The sequence below is a fragment of the Tachyglossus aculeatus genome, chromosome X5 (genome assembly GCF_015852505.1).
Source record: "Tachyglossus aculeatus isolate mTacAcu1 chromosome X5, mTacAcu1.pri, whole genome shotgun sequence".
NCBI lineage: Eukaryota > Metazoa > Chordata > Mammalia > Monotremata > Tachyglossidae > Tachyglossus > Tachyglossus aculeatus.
In genome coordinates, this window is record NC_052097.1 from 7,009,144 (window position 1) to 7,036,010 (window position 26,867).

At 44.8% G+C, this 26,867-nt stretch overlaps 2 protein-coding genes across 2 annotated transcripts; one reads left to right on the forward strand and one right to left on the reverse strand.

Moving 5' to 3' along the window:
- Nucleotides 1-867: 867 nt before the first annotated feature.
- On the reverse strand, nt 868-9,421 carry BBS12 (Bardet-Biedl syndrome 12). Its single transcript, XM_038769160.1, has 3 exons — nt 7,019-9,421; nt 5,019-5,069; nt 868-916 (listed from the first exon to the last, which is right to left on the reverse strand). The coding sequence occupies exon 1, from the start codon at nt 9,323-9,325 to the stop codon at nt 7,178-7,180; it is 2,148 nt and encodes a 715-aa protein (XP_038625088.1). The 5' UTR covers nt 9,326-9,421; the 3' UTR covers nt 868-916; nt 5,019-5,069; nt 7,019-7,177.
- Nucleotides 9,422-15,352: 5,931 nt separating this feature from the next.
- LOC119947656 (caltractin) lies at nt 15,353-26,387 on the forward strand. The gene is made up of 5 exons (XM_038769250.1): nt 15,353-15,430; nt 20,873-21,028; nt 25,258-25,386; nt 25,959-26,096; nt 26,208-26,387. The coding sequence occupies exons 1-5, from the start codon at nt 15,428-15,430 to the stop codon at nt 26,295-26,297; spliced, it is 516 nt and encodes a 171-aa protein (XP_038625178.1). The 5' UTR covers nt 15,353-15,427; the 3' UTR covers nt 26,298-26,387.
- The last annotated feature ends 480 nt before the right edge of the window (nt 26,388-26,867 follow it).

Consider the following 26,867-nt stretch of genomic DNA (forward strand, 5'->3'; position numbering starts at 1 on the left):
TGACTGGATGGAAAACCTGGACCATGAAAGAGGCAACAGCAGGATCTGGGGCAAAGGGGAGTGGAATGGAGGAGTAAGGGAAATGGGGAAAAGCGAGCTTAGGAGGCAGAAGAGTTGGGGAGAGAGTGGGTGGATGCAGAGGGAGCAGGGACAGGGTCAGCACTGCTAAAGGAACAGGAGCCCCAATATTGACTCTTCAAAGCCTTATTAAAGTCACATCTCCTCCAAGCTGCCTTCTCCTTCTAAATCATCATTTCCCTTGTTCCCTTTCCCTCCAGTGTTGCCCTTACACTTGGATTTGTGCCCTCTATACTTGATATTCACCTTATCCTCCACCCCCAGCACTAATGTACGTATCCATAAGTAGACTGTACTAGACTGTAGAACACTGTAAGCTTCTTGTGGGCAGGGGACATGTCTTATCAACAGTTACACTATACTCTCCCAAGCACTTAGCTTAATGCTCTGGACACCATAGATGCTGAATAAATTCCACTGATTGATTGGGGGCAAGAGGGCAGGGGCCCAAGGGTGCAGATGGGCATCCTCCTCATATGAGCCCACTCTTCTAGACTGTAAGCCCACTGTTGGGTAGGGACTGTCTCTATATGTTGCCAGCTTGTATTTCCCAAGCGCTTAGTACAGTGCTCTGCACACAGTAAGTGCTCAATAAATACGACTGATTGATTGATTCACCTAAGCACGTAAAAAACACAGGAAGACCATGCAAACATACACTGTTCACCACCTGGACTGAAGTGTCAACCGAAGCATCAGGAACTTGCTAACTTACCTAAACGGATGAGTAGGATGTGAAGGTTTGTTCCTTACATTTTCACCTTTACTGAAGGGCAATACGAGAACGACCGTCACTTTTGCCACCGGAGAAGAAAGGCCCATAGACATCGGAGGGGAACTGAAATGAAAGGGATAATAATCTGGGAAAGTCCATTTTCTTCTGGGCTGAACTCCCTGGGAGAAGTTTACTTATTAGTGCTAGTAATTTGTTATCAGAATGGCCTCAACTCTGCAAAACACATTTTGCGTTTCATATTCAAGGACGGAAGATGAAAATCAGGTGGAAGTTTGCCACCTACCGGACAAAAGCAAGAAGAGTTTCCCCCTTGGGGATGAATTTCTCTCCCTCAGGCTACTTTCAGCATAGAGTTGAGATAACTGGGTTTATTTTAGAGAGACTATAAATCTCTCTGCCTGCTACGATATAACTCATGAACATGACCCTTTTTGCCCTCCTCCTAGCCATAAATTATTTTAGGGTCCACCTCCCCACTAGACTGACAGCTTCTTGAGGGCAGAGATCATGTTTACTAATTCTATTATATTACTTAGTACAGTGCTTGGCCGGGCGTAAATCCTCACCAAATATTATCGATTGATTGACTGGGAAGATGTCAGCTTTTACGATGTTCTGCCTCTCCCCCTCGTCCCCCTCTCCAATCCCCCCATCTTACCTCCTTCCCTTCCCCACAGCACCTGTATATATGTATATATGTTTGTACATATTTATTACTCTAGTTATTTATTTATTTATTTTACTTGTACATATCTATTCTATTTATTTTATTTTGTTAGTTTGCTTGGTTTTGTTCTGTCTCCCCCTTTTAGACTGTGAGCCCACTGTTGGGTAGGGACTGTCTCTATATGTTGCCAATTTGTACTTCCCAAGCGCTTAGTACAGTGCTCTGCACATAGTAAGCGCTCAATAAATACGATTGATGATGATGATGACTGTCTCTATATGTTGCCAACTTGTACTTCCCAAGCGCTTAGTACAGTGCTCTGCACACAGTAAGCGCTCAATAAATACGATTGATTGATTGATTGATTGAAGTGGTGTCAGGACATCCAACAGATAGAAGATGCGCAACTGGAGAAAACCTAGAGAGATCGGGAGGAGAGAGGTAGGAACGAGAGTCATGAGGGTGGATAAATAAATAAGGAAAATAAAGAGAAAAGAGCTTTTATCTCAGCAACTAATTTGGGGGATGGAAAGAAGGCTGGGCAGAACTGCTGAAGGATGTTCATAGAGGGATCAATCAATCAACCAATCGATTATATTTACTTTACAGTTACTCCGGCACTGTCCTAAGCTCTTAGGAGAAAACAACAGAATAGGCAGACATGATCCCTTGCCTCAAGGAGCTTACAATCTAGTGTATCGTTGAAGTAGAAAGCTAACCAAGAGAGGGCAATGCCATGGAAATTTAGATTATTACTCCAGAGAGGAGTAATAATATATGGATTTAAAGGCTTTCTGACTTGATTTAGGAAGGGGATAAAACATTAGTCACTAGAGACCGTACGAAGTCATCAAAAACAAGACAAAACCTGGTCACTCTAAGAGATGCGCCTGAATGGAGCCTGCTGTGGGCAGGGATTGTCTCTTTATATTGCTGAACTGTACTTTCCAAGCACTTAGTACAGTACTCTGCACACAGTAAGCGCTCAATAAATACAATTGAATGAATGATGAATGAATGAATGAATGAATGGGAAGGAGACAGAATTAGTAGTGAAACCAGTTACTGTTGCTGTTGGTTCAGTATCAGAGAACTAGCAGTGATTTCAGCTTCCTGGGATAATCGCGGGATTGTTCAAGATGCTCTACATTCACATTCAAAAGACTAAGGATGCCTGAAAGACTTTACAACCACCAAAAAAGCCACCCTAACACCACCAGATGGAAGGAGTGCGAGCACAGATGAAAACAGAAACATTTCTTCAATTAAAAATGGAAATATAGGGTGTCTCTAGGAATACTTGTTTTAGGACATTCCAAAAATTTCACACAAATGGATTGTTTTTAAGAAAGCTTTTTGTGAAAAACAGCATAATCTTAAATCCATGGGATATTCTGGAGCATGATGAGAAAGTGGTTAAGTCATAGACCACAAATACCTTCCCACTCAAAACAGGTACTGAGTGGGCAGTCTCATCCTGTAGACTGTGTACATTCATTCATTCATTCATTCATTCATTCAATCGTATTTATTGAGTGCTTACTGTGTGCAGAGCACTGTACTAAGCGCTTGGGAAGTACAAGTTGGCGACATATAGAGACAGTCCGTACCCAACAACGGGCTCAGAGTCTAGAAGGGGGAGACAGACAACAAAACAAAACATGTGGACAGGTGTCAAGTCGTCAGAATTAGCTAAATGTACGTCATTAACAAAATAAATAGAACAGTAAATATGTAGATGTAAAATAAGTACAGTAATAAATCTCTACAAACATATATACAAGTGCTGTGGGGAGGGGAAGGAGGTAGGGCGGGGTAGGATGGGGAGGAGGAGAGGAAAAAGGGGGCTCAGTCTGGGAAGGCCTCTTGGAGGAGGTGAGCTCTCAGTAGGGCTTTAAAGGGAGGAAGAGAGCTAGCTTGGCAGATCATCATCATCATCAATCGTATTTATTGAGTGCTTACTGTGTGCAGAGCACTGTACTAAGCGCTTGGGAAGTACAAGTTGGCAACATATAGAGACAGTCCCTACGGAGGGCATTCCAGGCCAGGGGGAGGACGTGGGCTGGGGGTCGACAGCGGGACAGGCGAGAATGAGGTACAGTGAGGGGAACGAGGTACAGTGAGGAGAACGAGGTACATTAACCACGGAGCCATGACTTATGACTGTAGTACAGCTGACACTGACCCAGGGTGTATCAAGACCACAAACAGGGTGGAAGGAAGGAAACCAGAGTGGTCCAGGAAGGGACACCAATAAAATTAGTGCCAATTGGGACATGAGGGGTTCCCCTCGCCTCCTCACTGGGTTTCAGAGTGAACAGAACAGCTCTCGTAGCCTCCACCAGTTTTTAATGTTCTGCCTCTCCCACTGCATCCCTTCTCCCTTTCCCCCGACTGCATACTACTCAAAAATGGATCCAGAGAACCCAGAAGATTAAGCCGCCCTCGCTTCACTTGCTGAAATGTCATGGAGTCCTTGGTGACAGATAATCAGTGAATAATCCTTGATTTACATATCACCTGCAAAACACACCAAGCTCTGCTGCGACCACAGAGACAGAGAGACAACAAGGGACACAGGCTCCAGAAGATAGACATACACGAAAGGCACACCATATTTCCTTGCTTTAAAATTCAAGTTCATGTGAGGAATTTTTCCCATTTATTTTTGTTGCCCCGAGAATATTTGATTATGGCATAAAAAGTTCAAATACAACTGGCAATAATAATAATGATAATTATGGTATGCGTTAAGCGTTTACTATGTGCCAGGCACTGTACTAAGCACTGGTGTGGGGACACAATCCCTGTCCCACGTGGGGCTCACAGTCTCAATCCCCATTTTACAGATGAGGTAACTGAGGCACAGAGAAATTAAGTGATTTGCCCAGGGTCAAATAACAGACAAGTGGCGGAGCTGGGATTCGAACCCATGACCTTCAGACTCCCAGTCCCATGCTCTTGAAGAGGTCCACGAGGGATGAGGGAGTATAACAAGAAGTGTACTGGACAAGAGAGAAACTTATATTTTTCTTTTTGGCTTCAGTGCAGAATACATGTTGTATATACAGATGTGAAACTTAAAACCTGCATTTGCTCATCTCACCTCTACCAAGATTTGCTCCCCAGTTTGGCCTTCCCTCAGATAAATCACACACTGCTTTCTCTTTTAAGGATATTGAATCCCCACAGTAAACTGGGAACAAGCAACCCCTTCATGTCCTCCCAAAAGATGACAACTTGGTGAAGTGCATATTATTAAGGAAATACATGTTTCCTCTTGATCGTTAGAATGAATCAATAGCAGTTTGCCCTAAGTAAAAGTTTCAGCAGCAACCCGGAGATCAAGAATACTTTTCCCCTGAAATCAAGGCAAAGTTTCAGACTTCCACGGCTTTCAATTTCAGCCATTTCACATTATTTTTGGCTACGGAGACCAGAGTATTGCAGAACGATATGATGGGCAATGAATCAACAATTAAATCAGGGACATGTGAGGCTATTACCCAATCATAAAAAGTTGTAATTAGGGCTTACCAAATGGACATCCTCATTCCTCTCCAAATAAAGCACTTTGTGGTCCATACTCTGCAGAAGAAATACTTTCCAATATCAATGAGCATAAATGAGTTTAAAAAAAACATCAAGAAGTAACAATACCAAAAAAGAGACATTATTTTTTATTTTAAAATAGTTTATTAGCAGTTCCCTCACAAAATAGCTGCTTGGATGCTTGCCTGGAATTCCCTTCCTCCTCATATTCCACAGCCAATTACTCTCCTGGCCTTCCAAGCCTTACTGAAGGCAACATTACCATCATCATCATCATCAATCGTATTTATTGATTTACCACCAAGAGGCCTCCCCTGACTAAACCCTCATTTCCTCTTCTCCCACTCCCTTCTGCGTCGCCCTTACACTTGGATTTGTTCCCAATTCTTCACCCCTTCCTCAGTCCCCTAGCACTTCTGCACATATCTGTAATTTATTAATTTATTTATATTTATGTCTTCCCCTCTAGGCTGTAAGCTTGTTATGAGTGGGGAACACGTCTACCAACTCTGTTATACCATACTCTCCCAAGCGCACAGTAAATGTGATTGACTAATCATCAAAATCATATTTTATCTATTTTGAGGTTGCACTGGGCAAAGTCTCTGCAAGTGCCCATTTCCGCACCAGGCCAAACTTAACAACTGGAAGACGTTTCACCAGTTGTTGCTGGGGCTAAACAGTTTGTTATCCAGATAACACTAGAGGGATGGGACAATGGGACTTCTGGTTTTAAATCAGCATCAGCGGACTGAGCAGCACTACTCTGAGGATAGAGGAGGGAAGTCACCGTTCGGCTAATCTGTAAACAGACTCCTCTCTTCTGAATGGTTGAGAATTGACTGAATACTTTTACTATGAACACAGCTGAATGAATTTAGTAATTGACATTTTACTAAGAGTCAAAACACTCTTCAGAAGCTTTAGGCATTTCTGGGTGCAACCATAAGCAAAAGACTAAGCTTAACTCAGGCAAAAAATGTGCTCCCCTTCCCTAGTAGTAGTAATAATGTTGGTATTTGTTAAGCATTCACTACGTGCTAAGCACTCTACTAAGTGCTAGGGTAGATACAAGATAATTAGGTAGAGGCTCTCTGTCTAAGTAGGAGGGAGAAGCAGCAAGGCCTAGTGGAAAGAGCCTGGGCCTGGAAGTCTTAGGTTCTAATTTCAGCCCCGCCAATTTCTTGCTGTGTGATCTTGGGTAAGTCGTTTAACTTCTCTGTGCCTCGGTTTCCTCAACGGAGAAACCAGGATTTGATCCCTGTTTCTCCCTCCTATTTAGACTGTGAGCCCTAAGTGGGACAGGGAATGTCCAAACTTACTTAACTTGTATCTTCCCCAATGCTTAGAATAGTGCTTGATGCATAGTAAGCACCAAATATAATAATAATTATTAATAGTAGTAATAATAATGATAGTATTAAAAAAAAACAGGTATTGAATCCCCATTTTACAGATGAAGAAACTGAGGTCCAGAAGAGTCATGTGTCTTACTCAAGGCCACACAGCAGGCAAGTGGCAGAGCCGAGATCTGATTCCCTGCCAGCAAGCACCACTTTGACCACCCATCTACATTTCCAGGCTATTCAGCCTTGCACAAAGGAGACGCAATGAGGCTGAACCTACGGTCTCTGCAAGACCGTGCAAATATACGTGGAAGATAATGATGAACAGCAATTCCTTTTACCTGACATCCTCCATGAATGTATTTTTTCCCATCCAAATGAGCTTAAAAATCAAATTCCTCTTCCTGTTACAGTGCCTCAGCAATATCAGCCTTCCAGCTAGCTACCCCAGAGACCACGTTGCTACTGGGAAGTATTTCGTTTTTTCCCTTAACCAAAGTCCTGGGAAAGAGCTTGCATTTTTCAGGAATTCTGCCAAAGTAACTCAGCCTCTGTGCTCTTTTAACATCCTGAGATTCTGTCCTTTATGTTGCTATTTCTTTTTAAGAAGCGCCACCCCCTCCCCCACAAAAAAAGTACCTGCTGTTCCTTCTCACATCCCAGTCCAACTGAGGATGTGGATTGTTTTTCTCCGGATCGTTTGTTTTCTTAAAGATTCTTTGGACAGGATCTTGGATTCTGATATGGGATGGACTCTTTACAAATAACTATTTTCCAAGGGCTTATAATCGGGCAAAACTACAAAAACAAAAATTCCGTCGACGCCGGTGAATTTAATCGTGTGCTCTCAAACCCGGAGATGATTTCAGTGTCAGTCTGGAGCACCAAGAGCACCAAGTCCAGGGCTCTGCGCCAGGCTTCCAACTTTGGGGTGACGTTGTCGTAAATCCTCCCCAGCTCCCCCAATTCACCCAGAATTCCGGATTGAAACACTCCGCTAATTAGCTGGCCATAATGACTCAGAATGTAAGATAACGGAGACCTATAGCTGGTGGCTTTTTGGAGATGGTGGTCGATGAACGTGCTGGCTTCAAACTCGGAGGGGAAATTAGCAGTGTTACACATGATAGCAGCAAGGTACTTGTGCCACCCGCTTGCCAGAGATCTGAGCACGGCAGGCCTATACAGGGCCATGGATGAGGCCTGCCAGGAGGAAGCATTAGGACGCCATCCCAAATCGTGTTGGTCTCCGTTTCTCAAAGACCGCTCTTCAAGCTTCTGCAGGTGGCTGAGGCACAAGAATTCAACCGCCCCACCTCCGAGGAAGACCTTCTGATCGACCAGAGCCCGGTGGAGGCGGTGAGTGCAGGTCCAGAACCCATCTTCCTTGGTTTGCATCTGGGCTGTGACGGGACCCCCGAGCGCAACGGTTACCAGAGAAATCCCTTTGGCCGTGAACAGGATGGCCACCCTGCCATCCCGTTCCACCCCGTCCGTCTGGTCCGTCCTCCAGAGGTGCGCACAGACGCCACTGCCCACGCACTCCGGACCCACCTGTGTGATATAAGACAGCACCACGCCTCCCGTGACCTCCGCAAAAGCCTGCAGCACGTTCTGAGCCACCGAGCCAATGATCAGTTGGTCACTGGAGAGACACCTTTCCATTAGAGTTTCAGAGACGCCACCTCGTACCAGGACTAGGTTCACGTTGTAATGCAGCAGTACTTCGAGCGCCCGGTCGGTCCATGGCTCTGTGCTGTCCTGGTGCCGCCTCCCGTTCTCCCAGACAGTCTTCACGTTTCCAGACCCACTAAACCCCAGATGGCGATAACTCTCGGTGAGGTCGCCATCCAGGAGAACAACCCGAAGAGGCCGGCCCTGAAGCCTCCTAATCGCTGCTGCGCCAGCAGTCGACACTAGTGTCCCAAATCCCGAACGGACACAAGACCGGGACTCCGGGGCACCGGGCAAACGGCAGGTGACAATGCGTGAAATGTCAAATGAAAACGGTCCGGGGCCGCCTCCAGGCCTCACTGCCACAGCCCAGTGTTGGCATCTGACCGCTGCTTCCGCTAATTTCATACTGCCTTGGTCTCCGTGGCTAAGAGCTGCTGCAAGCTGCCCCAAATCATCACAGCCACTAAATCTGGCTGCTGCCCCGCTGTGGGGCTCTGGAGGTCTGTCTGGTTGGTAAGTCAGATAATGGTGGTGAGTTTCCCTGCTAAAGTGTCTACTGTGAGTTAGTCTTGGTTTCCTGCTGGAAAGGTCCGGGAGCAACGTGCTCCCGGCAGTTTGGAAACTGCTTTTAGCACAGACTTCTTTATCCCCGGTGCCACTCTGAAGGAGCAAGTGCGAAGTCCTGGAAGGGGTTTTCGGCGGTCCATCAAGACTGCAAGTGGCTGGTGGCCTTGGGGAAGATCCCCCTGCCTGGGTCCCTTTTTCCAACAAACTACGATCTGTAACCGTGGGTCCGAGAAGCATGGAGGCTCTGCTGGGTGTTTGGAGAACTGGACAGCTCTTTGTAGATTCCACACTGCTCCATACATCTCTTACAGTTACCTGAAGGGATCTTATTTCTTCACCGCAGGAGCAGAGTCCCTCCGACATCACTGCCACGATCACGGGAGTCGGAATGTCTTGCCGGATGCATTCCAGGGCCGCGTTGCTCCAGGCCCCAGCCAGAAACAACAGGGTACCGGTCCCAGTTCCGTATGTGCTATTCTGGGCCTGGACGGTTTCGTTAAGAAGCTGCCCCACGGCACTGGTTAAATCCAAACTCTCGAGAAGCCTGATGACTGAGCAGGTGAGGACACTCTCCAGCGTGCTTTCCTCTACAATAAACTTGGAGGACTTTACTGGCCCAAGGAAAGTTCTTCCCGTTGCTGCTAACGATGAAAGCTGCTGAAGTCCGTTATGCCGCCTTCTGTTTATGACCCCGAGGGCCATGGGCCTGAGCGATACAATTGGTGCTCCTAAAACGCAACAGTTGCGCTCTGTAAGGAACTCGTGTCACGGAAAAACTGCACTACAGAACCCGCACCTCGACTGACACCTCGCAGCTATGCACAATTGTATCTCCTGACGCATGTCTTCATTCTTCAACAGTGTTCTATCCAAATTGTGTAATGAAAACAAATACCGTGGGAGAACTGATTGCATCTGCAAATACAATAAAGGGTTATTGTCTTGCCACTTACTGAATGACAAGCCACAAATTACAAATTCTGCATGATCTTAAAAAAATCCCATCCATTCTCCTATAAAGCAGGGCCACTTACGTTCTTGAAAGAGGCCATGTTAACGAAAACCTGTCTTGTGGCACTCACATCTTGAGCCGTGGTACCTAATAATAATTATCGTACTTGTTAAGCATTTACTATGTGCCAACCACTGTTCTAAGCACTGGGGTAGATGCAAGTTAATCAGATTGGCCACAGTCCCAGTCCCACATGGGGATTAAGAGTGTGAGCTCACACTCTTAATCCCCATTTTACAGATGAGGTAACTGAGGCCCAGAGAAGTTATGTGACTTGCCCAAGGTCACCCAGCAGACATGTGGTGGATCCAGGATTAGGACCCAGGTCCTTCTGACACCCAGGAATGTGCTCTATCCACTAAACCACATCATCCCCCCTGCCCTACCTCCTTCCCCTCCCCACAGCACCTGTATATATGTTTGTACAGACTTATTACTCTATTTATTTTACTTGTACATATTTACTATTCTATTTATTTTGCTAATGATGTACATCTAGCTTTGCTTCTATTTATTCTGATAACTTGACACCTGTCCACATGTTTTGTTTTGCTGTCTGTCTCCCCGTTGCTGGGTAGGGACCGTCTCTATATGTTGCCAACTTGTACTTCCCAAGCGCTTAGTACAGTGCTCTGCACACAGTAAATGCTCAATAAATACCATTGAATGAATGAACTGTTTCTTCCAACAATATTCAGTGATATTATACTCAATAAATACCACTGATTAATGGATTGATTGATCTTCCCACCTTATTTTTTCACCCCATCTTCCACTTTAGCACTGCCCCACCACCTAAGCCCTTGGGTAGTCATCCCTATCCATAGCACTTAGGTACTTTATCTTTACACTCTTTCACTCTAACGAGTCTGTAATCTACTTAATAGTTCCACATGAGACTAAATGCTTTTCGATGGCAGGGATCATGTTTACCAATTACACTGTACTCTCCCAAGGCTTAACACAGTGCCTCGCACACAGTACGTGCTCAATAAATATGATTGATTGTAGGAGCCCTGATTTCTCTTCCAAGTCCACCAAATCTGTCAAGATTTCAAAGTCATAAATTATTTTGGATTCCAATCTATTAGGGAGATTTTCAAGGAGCAGTAGCAGACAGCCTATAAATTTTGGCTTTCTTTGATTCCATCCTCAACAAATTAATTCACCAATCAGTGGTATTTATTGAACGCTTACTGTGTGCAGAGCATTGAAAAAGGTCTACAGGAAAGTGGTAGTAATGACGGCATTTTCTGAGGCTCTAAGTGCAAGTCATTGTGCACTGTGGGAAAGTGCAAGAGAAGGGCAAAACATGTTCTTTGACCCCAGGAAGCTTTCAATCTTAGCCCAGTGCTGGGGTTGCTATACAAGCCTACTGGAAGCTGCCTCTATTGCAATGACTCAAAGGGGAATAATACTGCATCTTGGAAAGTGCTGAAGCAGTTTTGAAATACAATTCCAAGCACACAGGTTTTGTTCACAAAATGAAAATTTCTAGTTACTGAACCCTAGCGTCACCTCCTCCTGGGCCCCTGCTCAAACTCTCTAATGGCCACTCAACTTGCCTCATTGGCAAGACGGGGAGAGAGGAGAGGCCTGAGCCAGGGATGGTTTCCTTAAGAAAAGTCACTGGCAGGGGAAGTCACTGACCTCAAACGGCACAAATGGTTTTGTTGGGTGCTGTACTTTATAAAGTTAAACAAACGCTCCTTCCCTCCAGCAGTTTAAAATCGAAAACAGACAAACTGACAGTGACCAACATGCAAAAGTACATTCTACCCTGTGAACAAAAATCAAAGACATATACTACTGAACAGACAAGAAGTAAATACATGACTTGGATTAACTGGTTAGATTTCTCCTGTGGGTGATATCACTAACAATGTTGATTTTTGAGCAGGTGACTATCTTCCTATTATTTAGGAGACTGATATGTTATCAGACAAGAAGTAAATGCATGACTCGGATTAACTGGTTAAATTTCTCCTGTGGGTGATATCACTAACAATGTTGATTTTTCAGCAGGTGACTATCTTCCTATTATTTAGGAGACAGATATGTTATCAGACAAGAAGTAAATACATGACTTGGATTAACTGGTTAGATTTCTCCTGTGGGTGATATCACTAACAATGTTGATCACTAACAATGTTGATTTTTGAGCAGGTGACTATCTTCCTAACTATTATTTAGGAGACGGATATGTTCTCAGACAAGAAGTAAATACATGACTTGGATTAACTGATTAGATTTCTCCTGTGGGTGATATCACTAACAATGTTGATCACTAACAATGTTGATTTTTGAGCAGGTGACTATCTTCCTAACTATTATTTAGGAGACGGATATGTTCTCAGGGGTTTGTAGGATGGAAAAAGTCTTTCAGAAATCATACATTTTGGGCATGACTATATCTAGCAGTTGTATGTTGTTTCATAATGATCAAATAAACTGCAAAAAAAGTTCTCTGGACTCACTAACCAACTCAAACTCTGAGAGTCAGTCAACTCAAAATCTTTTTAACAAATGCCAATACACATTAATTTTGGAAAGTACTTTTTTGGATGAATAAGCAATGTATTCTTTTTACCCTGAACACGAAACCACACCTAAATTGGAAATGCTTCCCAAAATACAGTTCTAACTCAATTTACTACAACAGGTTTTGACAATTTCTTGACCTCTCTTTTACTAAATAAGAGCTCCTCCAGCTAAATGGCAGGTTGGTGAGTGCCAATCACACAGGATAAATCTCTACTTCGGAAGCAAACTGTGTCCTAAAACCTGATTCAAGAAAAAGCGAAAGCTGCTGTACTACATCAGTTGAAGTCATCTTAAATCTCAACTGAAAAACGGATCAGTTAGTTCTGAGTCCAACTGAAATTTGGAGTTCCTCCATTGTCTACATCCCCCCAAAGAATCCCTGCAAGGCAAAGAGGTTATTTTCTACATTTGACTGTAATTAAATAAGAAATGACACAATTTAAAACAAAAGCTTCCCCGTATTCAAAGGGGTTGAGCAAGAGGAGGAGAGAGGAAAGGCTCAGAACAGAGGACTGTGGGATAAATGGTTTCAAAAAGCCTCAGTGTCCCTGGCGACTCTTCTTGGCACAATCCTGACATATGCTGATACTTGTCACGCAAAGTATCAGCACCAACTTTTCCACAGTGTGCCGTTTTCATTACGGGAATCCCAGTGACAGCACTTGCCAGCTTAGACATTGTTTTCTTGAGCTCTCAAAGTGTGTAATGGAATGCCAGAGTCAGACTGCTCCAATGAAACAACATCAGAAAAAGCCTTTCATTTTACTCTCCAAATCCATGTCTAGACTCGCCGAACAAAAAGTGCTCTATAAAGAAAGACTTAGACATTTTAAGGCTTATTCCTCCAGTGACAAGGGTTACTCATGGTCATCATTCAGGCACTTTGGGAGAATTAACTCCTTGAGGACACTAGCATGATATTTAGTGCATGGCTATTGTGTTCTCTTAAGGGGTAAAGGCCACAGTTGTTAATGCTCACCCCAGTGCCTAGTTCATTCATTCATTCATTCACATTCAATCGTATTTATTGAGCGTTTACTGTGCGCAGAGCACAAGTACTAAGCGCTTGGGAAGTACAAATCGGCAACATAAAGCGACGGTCCCTACCCAATAACGGGCTCACAGTCTAGAAACAGGCTCGCTTAGAATCAGGGAGTAAATTTAGGTCAGGAGAACTGGGCTATTGACAATCGGCTTATTTAAAAAAAAAAAACAAGTTGAAATTAAATTAAAATAGAAAGAACAAGGGGAGGAACAGAATGGCCTGTCATTATTCTACGAAGTAAATGATAAATTGAGTGTTCTCTTCAAATGGACGTGAACTCTTACCTCCGGGGGTGAGGTGAGAATATTTAAGTGTGATATGAAGGCATACTGCAACTAGAAAAACTCTATATAATATGTAAATGCTGCAACAATATTACATATAATATGGCTCGGATGTCAGAGGACCTTGTCTCTCCAGGCATCTCTTCTTGGTGAAAAGCAGTGTGGTCTAGTGGAAAGTACACGGGCCTGGAAATCAGAAGAGTTGGGTTCTAATTCAATCATATTTATTGAGCGCTTACTGTGGGCAAGGCACTGTACTACGCGCTTGGAAAGTACAATTAGGCAACAGGGACAGCCCCTACCCAACAACGGGCTCACAGTCTAGAAGGGGGAGACAGACAGCAAAACAGTGCTCTAGCGAAGCAGCGTGTGCGGTGGCAAGAGACGGGGTTTGGGAGTAATAAGTCGTGGGTTCTAATCCCGGCTCCGCCACTTGTCAGCTGTGGGACTTTGGGCATGTCACTTCACTTCTCTGGGCCTCAGTTCCCTCATCGGTAAAATGGGGATGAAGACGGTGAGCCCCACGTGGGACAACCCGATCACCTTGTATCTACCCCAGGGCTTGGAACAGCTCTTGGCACATAGTAAGCGCTTACCAAATGTCATCCTTATTAATAAAAACAGAACAAGTAGACGGTGTTGTGTGCGCACGAGCGATGGGTCCAGTCTGCTCTGACGCGCCCTCGCCCTCAACTTGCCCCTGACCCTTCCTCTCGCCTCAGGATCCATGGCCGGGAGATGGTGCAGGCCTGAGCTCGGGCCCCCGGCTGAGGCCGGGAGGACAGCGGTCCAGGAGGTCAAATAATACTAATAATAATACAGTTGGTATTTGTTAAACGCGCCCTCCTCCCCAACCCCGGCTCCGCGGTTCTGGATACTCCGCATCCAGAGAAGCTGTGTGGCTCAGTGGAAAGAGCCCGGGCTTTGGAGTCAGAGGTCATGGGTTCAAATCCCGGCTCCGCCAACTGTCTGTCAGCTGTGGGACGTTGGGCAAGTCACTTCACTTCTCTGGGCCTCAGTTCCCTCATCTGTAAAATGGGGATTAAGACTGTGAGCCCCCCGTGGTACAACTTGATCGCCTTGTAACCTCCCCAGCGCTTAGAACAGTGCTTTGCACATAGTAAGCGCTTAATAAATGCCATTATTATTAGTATTACTATGCGCCAAACACTGTTCTAAGCGCTGGGGTAGATACCAGGTCATCAGGTTGCCCCACGTGGGGCTCGCAATCTTAATCCCCATTTTCCAGATGAGGGAACTGAGGCCCAGAGAAGTTAAATTCTAGACTGTGAGCCCACTGCTGGGTAGGGACTGTCTCTAGATGTTGCCAACTTGTGCTTCCCAAGCGCTTAGTCCAGTGCTCTGCACACAGTAAGCGCTTAATAAATGCCATTATTATTAGTATTACTATGCGCCAAGCACTGTTCTAAGCGCTGGGGTAGATACCAGGTCATCAGGTTGCCCCACGTGGGGCTCGCAATCTTAATCCCCATTTTCCAGATGAGGGAACTGAGGCCCAGAGAAGTTAAATTCTAGACTGTGAGCGCACTGTTGGGTAGGGACTGTCTCTAGATGTTGCCAACTTGTACTTCCCAAGCGCTTAGTCCAGTGCTCTGCACACAGTAAGCGCTCAATAAATACGATTGATTGATTGATTGACCACGCCGAAGCCGCCACTAACCTCGCTCCCACGCGCAAATAACCGACGACTCCTCCTCGGGGCGCCGGGTCTGCGCATGTGCGAGGGGCGGGGACGCCGTTGCTAGGAAACCGAGAAAGGCTCCTATTGGCTCGCCTCCCCTCCAGCTGGGCGGAGGCGCCTCGTCATTGGCCCGGGGCCCTCTGTGGGCGTGGCCTAGGGGGGGCGGCGAGGCCGGCTCTCCCTTCCCGGCCGAGCGGCAGCTCTGGTGGTGGTTACCATGGTGAGTGTTGCATTCATTCAATCAATCAATCGTATTTATTGAGCGCCTACCGTGTGCAGAGCACTTGGGAAATACCAATCGGCAACGTATAGAGACGGTCCTTTACCCAGCGACGGGCTCGCAGTCTAGAAGGGGGAGGCAGACAACAAAACAAGTCGACAGTACCATCAGAATAAATAGAATTATAACTATGTGGACATCATTAATAAAATAAATAGACAACTAGGTACAGATAAAATAAAGAGTAATAAATATGTAGAAATATATACAAGTGCTGTGGGGAGGGGAGGGGGGTAGGGCGGGGGAGAGGGGGCTATGGGGAGGAGGAGGAGAGGAAAAAGGAATATTTGCAGCCACCCTTTCAGAAGAAAACATATTTCAAATAAAAACATCAGCCTTAGAACAGTGCTTTGCACATAGCAAGCGCTTAATGAATGCCATCATCATCATGAAATGCTAAAGACAAACGGAAATTCGTGATGAAAGATTAACTGGCGCTGAACCGGTTTCCCAGCGGCAGGCCAGGGGCTGCTCTTCTCTCATCCCTCTGCCCTTCCCTCCCTCCCTCCCTCCCTAAATTCATTCAGTCGTACGTACTGAGTTTACTTACTGTGTGCAGAGCACTGTACTAAGCGCTTGGAAAGTACAGTCCAGCAATAAAGAGAGACAACCCCTGTCCACAGCGGGCTTACAGTCTAGAAGTTTACGGGGGGGGGGGGGGGGGGGGGAGGAGACAGACCTAGAAACGAGCTCACGGGCATTAGTGTAAATAAAGAGAATTAAAGATGTATACGGAAGTGCTGAGGGGAGGGGGAGAGCAAAGGGAGCCAGTCGAGGTGCCGCCGAAGGAAAAGGGGGCTTAGTCTGGGAAGGCCTCTTGGAGGAGGTGCACCTGCAGTTCCTACTGGATGCTGCACAATTCCCGGGAGGTGGAAAACCGTGTGTGGGGGTGTGTGTCTGGCTGTCTGACTGTCTGTCTGCTGCACGCCTCTTTCGCAGCGAGGCTCCAAGCCCCGCGGAGCCGTTAGGTCGCCTTACCTCCATCGACTGGTCGGAGGAATTAGTGGTGGCTCCATGCCACCGGTGACTGGTGCCAGCCTTTCTCCTGTAGCCTGGAGGGCCGGTGCTCCGGGCTCTGTCGAGAAAGAAGAGATAACCCACCCCAATTTATTGGCCGCTAGCTACCAAGGGGCACCCCAAGTGCGCACAAGCAAACCCACATTCCTTACTGTTGCCACTGCCGCCCCCCACGCCATGCTGTTTTTTGCTGGCCTTCCTCTGATATTTTTCTCATGTCCAGACAGTCTCAAATTAAACTTTCATCCATTCATTCGATCGTATTTATTGAGCGCTTACTGTGCGCAGAGCACTGGACTGAGCGCTTGGAAAGGACAGTTCGGCAACTGATAGTGACAGTCCCCACCCAACAATGGGGTCACAGTCTAGAAGGGGGAGACAGACAACAAAAGCAAAACAAGTAGACGGGCGTCAATGGCGGCGAAATAGATAAACAGAATTATAGATATATACACATCATTAATAGAATAAATAGAGGAATATGTACAGATGTACACAAATGCTGTGTGGGGTGGGGAAGGGGGTAGAGCGGAGGGAGGGAGTCGGGGTGATGGGGAGGAGGAGCAGAGGAAAAGGGGGCTCAGTCTGGGAAGGCCTGGGCGAGGGGACCACAGGGAAGCAGCGAGTTTTACTTATAAGAGGGAATTGTAAAGACTGTAGTTAGATTGGAAGCCCCTCCAGTACATGGGTTGTATGTTCCCAGGTGCGAGTATCAGGTTCTGTACATGGTTCGTGCTCCGTATATAAGAGGAATGACGTTTGAGAGGAGGGCTTCAAGAAAAGGTCCAAAAGAAACTAAGGTTGCCACATTTCACTTTGGCTGTGGGAAGAACAACCCGGACCTTAGTAGCTATTCCTCACAGGCTCTGAGGCTGAACCTACTGCAGTTACCGAAGGTCCTTTCCATTTATAAATCCATTCATTCATTCATTCAATCATATTTATTGAGCACTTATTATGTATAGAGCACTGTACTAAGCACTTGGAAAGGAAAATCCAGCAATAGAGACAATCCCTGCCCACAACGGCCTTACAGTCTAGATGGTTTTCTCACTCTAATTGCAGTTAGTCAGTTTTTCTATTTAACCCAGAAAAAAATCCACCAGAAAATGATTAGTGCTCAGGACGGCCTTGCAAGAGCTTTCTCGCTTCTTTAAAGTTTTATTAGGGTCAAGTCAAACTTAAATTCAAGACAAGGGTAGCTCCCGTTCAATGTCTTCCAAAATGTTTGAAAAATTGCTTGATGTGCCTAGTGGCCCTTTTCTGAAAGGGTGAATTAAGCATTAGAGAAGTGATAAGGGTTTGCCTGTTTGATGCATTCAATGTGAATACTTATGGAGGGCAAGTCAGTTACCTCATCTGTAAATTGGTGATTGAAACTGGGAGCCCAGTATAGGACAGGGACTGGGTCCAACATGATTTGCTTGTATCCACCCCAGTGCTTAGTAGTGGGCTTGGCACACAGAAAGCACTTAACAAATACAACATTTATTATCATTATTATTATTATTATTATCAAAGTTCTGAAAGGATATCTGCCCAGGTGTATATTTGGGTGTAGGCTGGATATTGGTTGACTAGAATTTCTACTGATTCATGAGCAGTAATTTTTGATAACTAGGTAACAAACTTATAAACATTGGAAGGAAAAATCCGTGAAGTTAGTATGAAAAGTCTTCTTGCTCACCTAGTACTGTGTAATGCAGTGACACATTAGGTTATGAATTTTCCCTAAATAATTCTCAAAATAGCTTTCTGCTTTTTCAGGATCCTGAATGGAGTAATCTAATTCCATTTTATTAGTGTCTGATTCATTAATCTTTTTCTCTGCATCTCTCATCCTACCTCTTGCTTGTACCATAATGACTTCCCTATTTAACCAACCCGTAGATTGGTGTATTTTTAGGGTCACAATCCAAAAGCCCAAATAAGAATCTTTAATATGCTTCAGGAAAAGAACTCTTCTCGCATTATCTCTAACCTTGGTTGTAAGAGAATACACATTTGGCAAGAAATTGACCAGAATGGAATAAGGCCTGAGATAATAATTATGGCATTTAAGTGATGGCTATGTGATAGGGTAGATACAAGATTATATCAAACACAGTATCTGTTCCACACAGGCCTCATAATCTAAAAGGCGGCGAAACCAGATATCTTATTCCTATTTTATAGATGAGGGAAATAAGACACAGAGAGGTTAAGTGCTCTGCCCACTGTCAAAGGTAACAAGCCAGTGGCAAAGTTGGGACTAGATTAGACACCGTGGAGCACACCCTTCTCCTGGAAACATTATCTAACCTTGGATTCACCGACACTGTCCTCTCCTGGCTCTCTGCTTTTCTCTGGCTGCTCCTTCTCAGGCTTTTTTTGCCATTTTCTCCTCTTCTCTCACCCCTAACTGAGGAGGCCCCTCAAGACTCAGTTCTGCTATCCCTTCTATTCTTCGTGTGCACCCTCTCCCTTGGAGAACTCATTCACACCTACAGCTTCAACTGCCATCTCTACACAGTTGAATCCCAAATCTCTCTCCTCCTCTGCAGTCTCGCATTTCCTACTGCCTTCAGGAGATCTCTACTTGGATGTTCCGCTGTCACTTCAAACTCAACATGACCAGAACAGAACTCATCTTGTGGGCAGGGATTATCTCTCTCTTTATTGCTGTATTGTATTTGCCAAGCACTCAGTACAGTGCTCTGCACACAGTAAGAGCTCAGTAAATACTATTGAATAAATGAATGAATCTTCCCACCGAAATCCTGTCCTCTCCCAGGCTTTCCTATCACATTAGACAATACCACCGTCCTCCCTGCCTCGCAAGCCCATAATCTTGTCATGAGCCTCTACTTATCAGTCATTCAACCCACACAATCAACCTGTCACCAAATCCTGTCAGCTTTACCATCACATCACCTCTGGAATCCACCCTTTCTTCTCCATCCAAACTGCTACCACATCGATCCAAGGAGATTTATCATATCATCATCATCATCAGTTGTATTTATTGAGCGCTTACTGTGTGCAGAGCACTGTACTAAGGACTTGGGAAGTACAAGTTGGCAACATATAGAGAACAGTCCCTACCCAACAGTGGGCTCACAGTCTAATATCCCACCTTGACTACTGTATTGGCCTCCTTGCTGACTTCCCTGCCTCCTGTTTCTGCCCTCTTCAGTCCATCCTTCACTTTGCTGCCTGGATTGTTTTTCTAAAAAAACTATCCAGTCCACGACTCTCCAAATACACCTCAGCGCCAGACAAACTCACTACCATTGGCTTCAAGGCACTCAATCAGCTCTCTCCCTCCTACCTTACCTCACTGATATCCTCCTACAACCCAGCCTGCACATGTCACTCCTCTAACGCCAACCTATGCTCTGTATTTCGATCTTGTCTATCTCTCTGCTGACTCTTTCCCCAGGTCCTCGCTCTGGCCTGGAACTCCCTCTTCATTTCTGACAGGTCACCACTCTCACCACCTTCAAAACCCTAATCTTCTTGTGCACATGGAGCCTGTCTACCAACTCTTTTATACTGTAATAATGTACTCTCTCAAGCACTTAGTACAGTGCTCTGAACAGTCAGCACTCAATAAATACGACTGATTGATCGATCTTCTCCAAGAGGCCTTCTCTGATTAAGCTCTCATTTCCCCTACCCACCTATGCACATAGTTCTGTACCCCTTTAAGCACTGGCTATTCATCCCACCCACTAAACTTACGTACTTAGTCCTAAACTCTCCCATTTCCCCTATCTGTAATATTTTCTAATGTCTGTCTCCCCCTAAAGACTGGAAGCTTCTTGTGGGCAGGGATGGTATCTACCAACTCCATTGCATTGTACTCTCCTCAAGTGCTTAGTACAGTGTTTTGCACACATTAAGTGCTCAATAATATCATTGATTGTTTAAGATCTTGGTCCCCCATCTCTCAGTCCTGGGCTCTTTCTACTAGGTAACACTGCCTCCATGAGATGATCAATCAATCTTATGTACTGAGCACTTACTGTGTGCAGAGCACTGTAGTAAGCGCTTGGAAGAATACAATATAACAGAGTTTGTAGACACATTCCCTGCACACAACAAGCTTACAGTCTAGAGGACTTTAAGATGTCTTGATTACCTTGGAAAGAAGGGGAACGAATCCATTGCATGGGAGAAGAATCCAACAGGACAAGAAGAAAGTGACTCAAAGAAATGGAATATGATGGTGGGGGAGGGAAGAAGAGAGGGGGAGGGTAGATGGGCTCTAGTTTGATATGAATTAGGAGCCATGATTCATTTATATATCTCCTTCCCCCAGTAGCAAGTCTGTTTGGTTTTCCAGTAACATCTCATCGTTTTTCTCATCCACATTCATTACAGGCATCTAACTACCGAAAATCAAGCTCAAGTACAGTCCAAAGGAAGAAGGTTTCTGTGAAAACTGAACTGACCGAGGAGCAAAAGCAGGAGATTCGAGAAGCCTTTGACTTGTTTGATGCGGATGGGTCTGGGAGTATAGATGTGAAAGAGTTGAAGGTTTTGCAATTTTCTTTCTATCTTGCATCTCATTTTTCTCCACTGTATTTCCCAAATACTATTAATAATGTCCCAAATATATCATATAGCAGAACTCTACTCAAGTATGGAGTAATTAATATTAAAATAGATAGATTTGCAATGTTTTATCGTGCTTCCTTCATAAAATGACTGAAGAATAAAACCTTCCAAGCAATGGGGACTGTAGTCTAATCCCAGTCTTTTGAACCTTAATGCAGTTTAAAAAATTTATCTCTTTGGACTGGCTAAGGCATCCGTTATTGAAGTCAAAGGTAAAGTCCGAAGGGCTCATAGTCCATTGCTGCTGGAAATTGAGGGGACTCAAAGGCCTCTTTCTAAATATGCATTCCCCCACAGTTGCCACAGTAAGTTTTTGACTTTTCTGCCAACAAAACAAAAATGGTCCTGGCATTGAGTTTTGAGAACTACGGTTGTTGGTTTGTAGGGAGACAATTAGTGAGTCCAGATGAAAGCGTGAGTGTATTAGTGATCCAATGTGTATATTCTCTGTCATGCAATACCTGTAACTCACTGAGTGAAAATATAGCCTCACTAAAGAGTGGTTTTACATTTTATTTTTTCAAAACGTCCACAGAAAAGTAACCAGAAGGTCAAAGAAATGGTCCGGGAAGTCTGGACTAGTTTTCCACATTTCTGGTCCTGAATCCCAGGGTAAAAAAAAGTATAATCACAGAAGAAGTGGGAGACATGCAGGGGAAAATTTAGCAGGAAAACAGGAAAAAGCTTCAACCAGCTCACCTTCATGTTTTCCTCCTCTCCTAAAAGGGTTGAAGATCTTTCCTCTCTCTCTCTCTTTTTATGGTATTAGTTAAGTGCTTACTATATATCAACTGTTGTTACAAGTACTGGGGGAGATACAAATTAATCTGGTCAGACACAATCCCTGTCCCACAAGGGGTACATGGTCTAAGTAGGATGGAGAACAGGTTTTGAATCTCCATTTTGCAGTTGAAGAAACAGGTACGGAGAATTTAAGTGACTTGCCCAAGGTCACACAGCAAGCAAGTGATGGAGCTGGCATTAGAACCCAGGACCTCTGGCTCCGACATCCATGCTTTATCTAGCTGTCTATGCTGCTTCCCATCTATCTTTCCCGTTTCTTTTGTCCTGAGTTTGTATCCTGCCTTCACTGATGGTGACACGGTTCTCAAGTTGGGCCTGCGTTCCTGTCCTAATATGGATTTCCTAACCGCCCCGTCTCTTTCCGCACATCCTGTCCCTGCCATGCATTTTCCACCCTAATGCTGGTGGGGGGAGAGAAGGGGAGGAGTCCAGGTCATAAACTTCAGTGGAAGAAAGGTCAAGGGCTGTGCCCCTGAGGTGACTATGAGCTGTCTCATACCTTAAGGGGAAAACCTGTTGAGTAGGAGAGAAACTCGGCCCTAGAATAGGAAGAAAATGACTAAAACAGGGTAAATGGCCAGTTGGAAGGTAATTTTCTGATGACATCGGGGTGCCTCCTTTCCTTGAATGTTCAACCTCTTTTCCTTGAATGTTCCTGTACAGAGTTCGATTGGTGCAAACCGTTTACAGGGAGAAACTGTGGTGGGTTTGGCATTCTATGTTGTTTCCATTGCACTTGCAAGCATAAGCAGGTTATTGAGTTGGTTTTGCCGGTTGCTATCGGAATTCATGCCCAATTGCGTAGGAAACTTCTTTCAGTTACGCAGGTCTAGAGAGAGATGAATGTGTGAACCATTCTCAGCCCTGATGGGAGTAGGTCCATTCTTAATTGTTGCTGAATTAGGGCAATGATTTTGTGGGCTTCTCTGCATTGAGTGACCGGTGGCGGGGTGAAAGGGGAGGACATAACAAAGGAGAGGTGAGGTGTTAACCAGGACTGTGAGAATGACCTTTCACATCTGGAGAGCAAAAGCCCTTGCCACTTCTTCAATTGATAAATGGACTTTGGGTCTTCGTTTCCTCATCTGTAATTGGGTATAAGATATCTGCTTTCCCTACCTCAGCTGGGAAGGGTTCTGTCTCCAGGTGGGAGTTAAGAAAGAGATGACTTCAGGAGGTCTAGTTTGTGTATGAGATGAGCATCTCCCCCCCCTTAACTCTGTTAGCCAGATGAATAAGAGATTTCCGTAGTTTTCAAAACAAATCCCTGTAGGATCCTGGTCTCCAATTGCCAGTGAAGAGGATAATGATAATAATAATAATTATGGTATTTGTTAAGTGCTTACTTTGTCCCAAGCACTGTTCTACACACTGGGGTGGATACAAGGTAATCAGGTTGTCCCACATGGGGCTCACGGTCTTGATCCCCATTTTACAGTTGAGGTTACTGAAGCACAGAGAAGTAAAGTGACTTGCCCGAGGTCACACAGCAGACAAGTGGTGGAGCTGGGATTAGAACCCACGACCTTCTGACTCGCAGGCTCGGGCTTTATCTACTTGGCCATGCAATACGCCACAAGGATTGCACCCCACCCCATGGACACGAAGCAGGTCAGAAGCAGAGCTGGGGTCAAAACTCAGGTCTCCTGACTCTCAGGCCATGATGCTCTTTCCACTCGATCACAAAGTCGGCTGAAACTTTGCCCTCCTTTGGCAACCATAAGTTAGATGTGCTAAGAATGCTATGGCTGGGCAGCCGAGGTGGGTTACATAATCTCTGTCTCCTCCACAAACAAAGCTCATGATTAGGCTTCTCATATCCTCTGGCCACGTAGCGAGCGAACCGTTTGGCGGGGCTGGGGGAGGGCAATATTTTTGCCTTCGTCTTCTATTTAACCAAGTGTGGAGCCAGGCCTGGAGGGTGCACAGCTAGTGGAGTTGATCTCAACAGCTAGTTGATCTCAACTAGTCCAAACCAGTGTTCACAACGTCTTGAGGCAACAGGGACCAACTTTATGGGAGCAATGAGGGGTTATCATCCCAAAAACTTAAAGGACCAGATTCTTCATTTCACTCTCACTTAGGCCCCAGAATCAGCTCTGAAGCCCCAGCATCCTCCTGTCCTCAGCTACAGTTTACCATTCAGGCGGACAGGGCCAAGATAGCACCAGCAGTTTGGAGCTAGGGAGAGCCCATCCCCATCCTGGGTAAACTGAGGCAGGATATGCAGACGTGTACTCTTTAAGTGCTTGATATTCACTCCATCCCAGCCCCACAGTACTTCTACTCGTATCCATAATTTACTTTAATGCCTGTCTCCCTCTCTAGATTATAAGCTTCTTGTGGGCAGAAATTGTGTCTACTAATTCTATTCTATTCTATCAATCAATCAATCCATCAGTGATATTTAGTGAGTGCTTACTAGATGCAGAGCACTGTACTAATCGCTTGGGAGAATATAATGCAAGAGAATTAGCAGGTACGCTCCCTGCCCAAAACGAGTTTACAGTCTAGAGGGGGAGACAGACATTAATGTGAATCAATTGCTAATTTATAATATATAATTTAAAGGTTCATAACTGTTGCAGGGATGGGGTGAATATCAAATGTCCAAAGGTCACAGATTCAAGCTCACTCTTCTAAGGGCTTAGTACAGTGCTCTGCACACAGTAAATGCTCCATAAATATTAATGATTGATACAGATGGAGACTTCTGCTTACCCTTGAAGAGGCAGAAACAGGCACAGCTGGAACCCCACGGAGGAGAAATAGGGGCAAAACCCTGAAGAGGAAGCAGAGACCAAACCTAACTGGGATTTTCCTCCAAATCCCAGAAGGAGTGATTAAGGAGGCAGAATGGCTTAGAGGAAAAAAATGTGAGCCTGGAAGCCAGGAGACAACCTCTCCCCACCCTCGCTGTCTCAGCTCTGGCATTAATAATAATAATAATAATAATGGCATTTGTTAAGCATTTACTATGTGCCAAGCACTGTTCTAAGCGCTGGGGTGGTTACAAGGTGATCAGGTTGTCCCTCGGGGGGCTCTCAGCATTAGCCAGCTGTGTTACATTAGGAGAGTAATTTATCCTTTTAGAGCCTCACTTTTCTCATCTGTACAATGGGGAAGGGCTCTTGTCTGAAGTTTGGGGCTAAGGCTATATAATAATAATGATGATGGCATTTGTTAAGTGCAAAGCACTGTTCTAAGCGCTGGGGAGGTTACAAGGTCTGCACACCATACCACTCTATCTCCCTCATCTGTGTCTCAAAGTGGCTAGAGAGAAAATCCAATGATTGGTCAAGTTAGGGTTGGTTACAAAATAACCCCTTTGCTTTTGCTTACAGGTTGCCATGCGTGCTCTAGGCTTTGAGCCAAAGAAAGAGGAAATTAAAAAAATGATAGCTGATATCGACAAAGAAGGATCCGGCACCATTGATTTTGAAGATTTTTTAGCCATGATGACCCAGAAAATGGTACTGCAATGATATTGATATTTCAGAGTAAGAAAGAGAAGCAACTGGAAGCTCTTAGCTCCTTAAGCCCTTTTTAAAATATTAGCAAATTTGCCGCGGTTTGCTGGGAGATGAGAATAAGGGGAACGAGGTAGCAAAACAGATTTTTTTTTTTTTCTTGGCTTGTGCTTTACATGGCAGGAGTGTAGCTGGGATGAGAAATCCCAAATTCTTGAGTCCCGGGCAGCTCTGAGGCATAAGACCTGGAATGCCCTTGAAACTTGCCAATTTGGGCCAACCAAACCTCTGCAGGGGGAAGAGGGTGGGATCTCGCTGTCCTCCGTGGGTTTTGGACTGAATGTTGAAAGTTACATTGAAGCTGGACCTGCGCTCCCCTTCTGCTGGTAATGTGACACTCGGGGTGAGGGGCTGCATAGTGTGCAGGGACCACCTACGTCGCCAATATTTAAACCCCCCCCGTGCCGCAAAATTTGAGTCAGAGAAACAGGCAGGCTAAAATGAATAAACTAAGTTTGGAGAGGTATGTGCTAATTAATACTAAACCTGTCTTGACTTTTTTCGTTCCTCTGTAGAATGAGAAAGATTCAAAAGAAGAAATTTTGAAAGCCTTCCGATTGTTCGACGATGACGGGACCGGAAAGATTTCATTCAAAAATATTAAGAGGGTGGCCAGAGAGCTGGGGGAGAATTTAACAGATGAAGAACTGCAGGTAATTATGAAAACATGCTTCTGCTTTAGTGGCCATTTAAAACTCGATCCTGATTATTTCTTTTCCACCCATTTCAAATGTTGTCGTTAAGTAGAAATGTGTCTGTTACAGGAAATGCTTGATGAAGCAGACCGTGATGGGGATGGAGAGATAAATGAACAAGAATTCTTGAGAATCATGAAGAAGACCAGCCTCTATTAGTGCTTTGTTGACTTTTGGAAAGGGTATTATTATCATTGTGCTGAGTATTTCTGTGAATAAATCTAAAAATGTGCACTTTTAGTTTACTTGAAAATAATTAACTTTATGACCAAATGGAGTGTTTGAATCAGGGGATACCATGCTCTTTCTGGTTGGGTTTCTACCCCCCCCCTTATCAATTCGTTGTTTTTGCCTTCAGAAGGTTTTCTGTGTTTTTCCTACATTGACCACATTACACATGCAACGAACCCTAAAATGGACAATGGGGAGACCGACTTCTACCTTTTTGGAGGCTGCTCCTGACTTGCTATTTCTTTGTCTTCTCTCCAAGCTTTTCTACGTAATGTTTCAGATGCCAATTATATCCTCAAACACCAAACATTTCCCTCTTCCTAGAACAGGAGGGAAGATGTACTCATTTTGGGACTTGATCAATCATATTTTCTGAGCAGCCACTGGATATACAACATTCTACAAGTAGAACTCCTAGTAGCCAAGGAAGAAATTTTAAAGGAATCAGTGCAGCTAAAAGCCACCGACCTGAGAGGGATGGTCACAAAATGAAAATCA

Bases quoted from the DNA above. Each gene is read 5' to 3' on its own strand.
- BBS12 (XM_038769160.1), bottom strand. From the start codon at position 9,325: ATGGCCCTCGGGGTCATAAACAGAAGGCGGCATAACGGACTTCAGCAG.
- LOC119947656 (XM_038769250.1), top strand. The intron at 21,029-25,257 runs GTTTTGCAATTT...TTTTGCTTACAG, and splicing joins TAGATGTGAAAGAGTTGAAG to GTTGCCATGCGTGCTCTAGG. The intron at 25,387-25,958 runs GTACTGCAATGA...GTTCCTCTGTAG, and splicing joins CCATGATGACCCAGAAAATG to AATGAGAAAGATTCAAAAGA.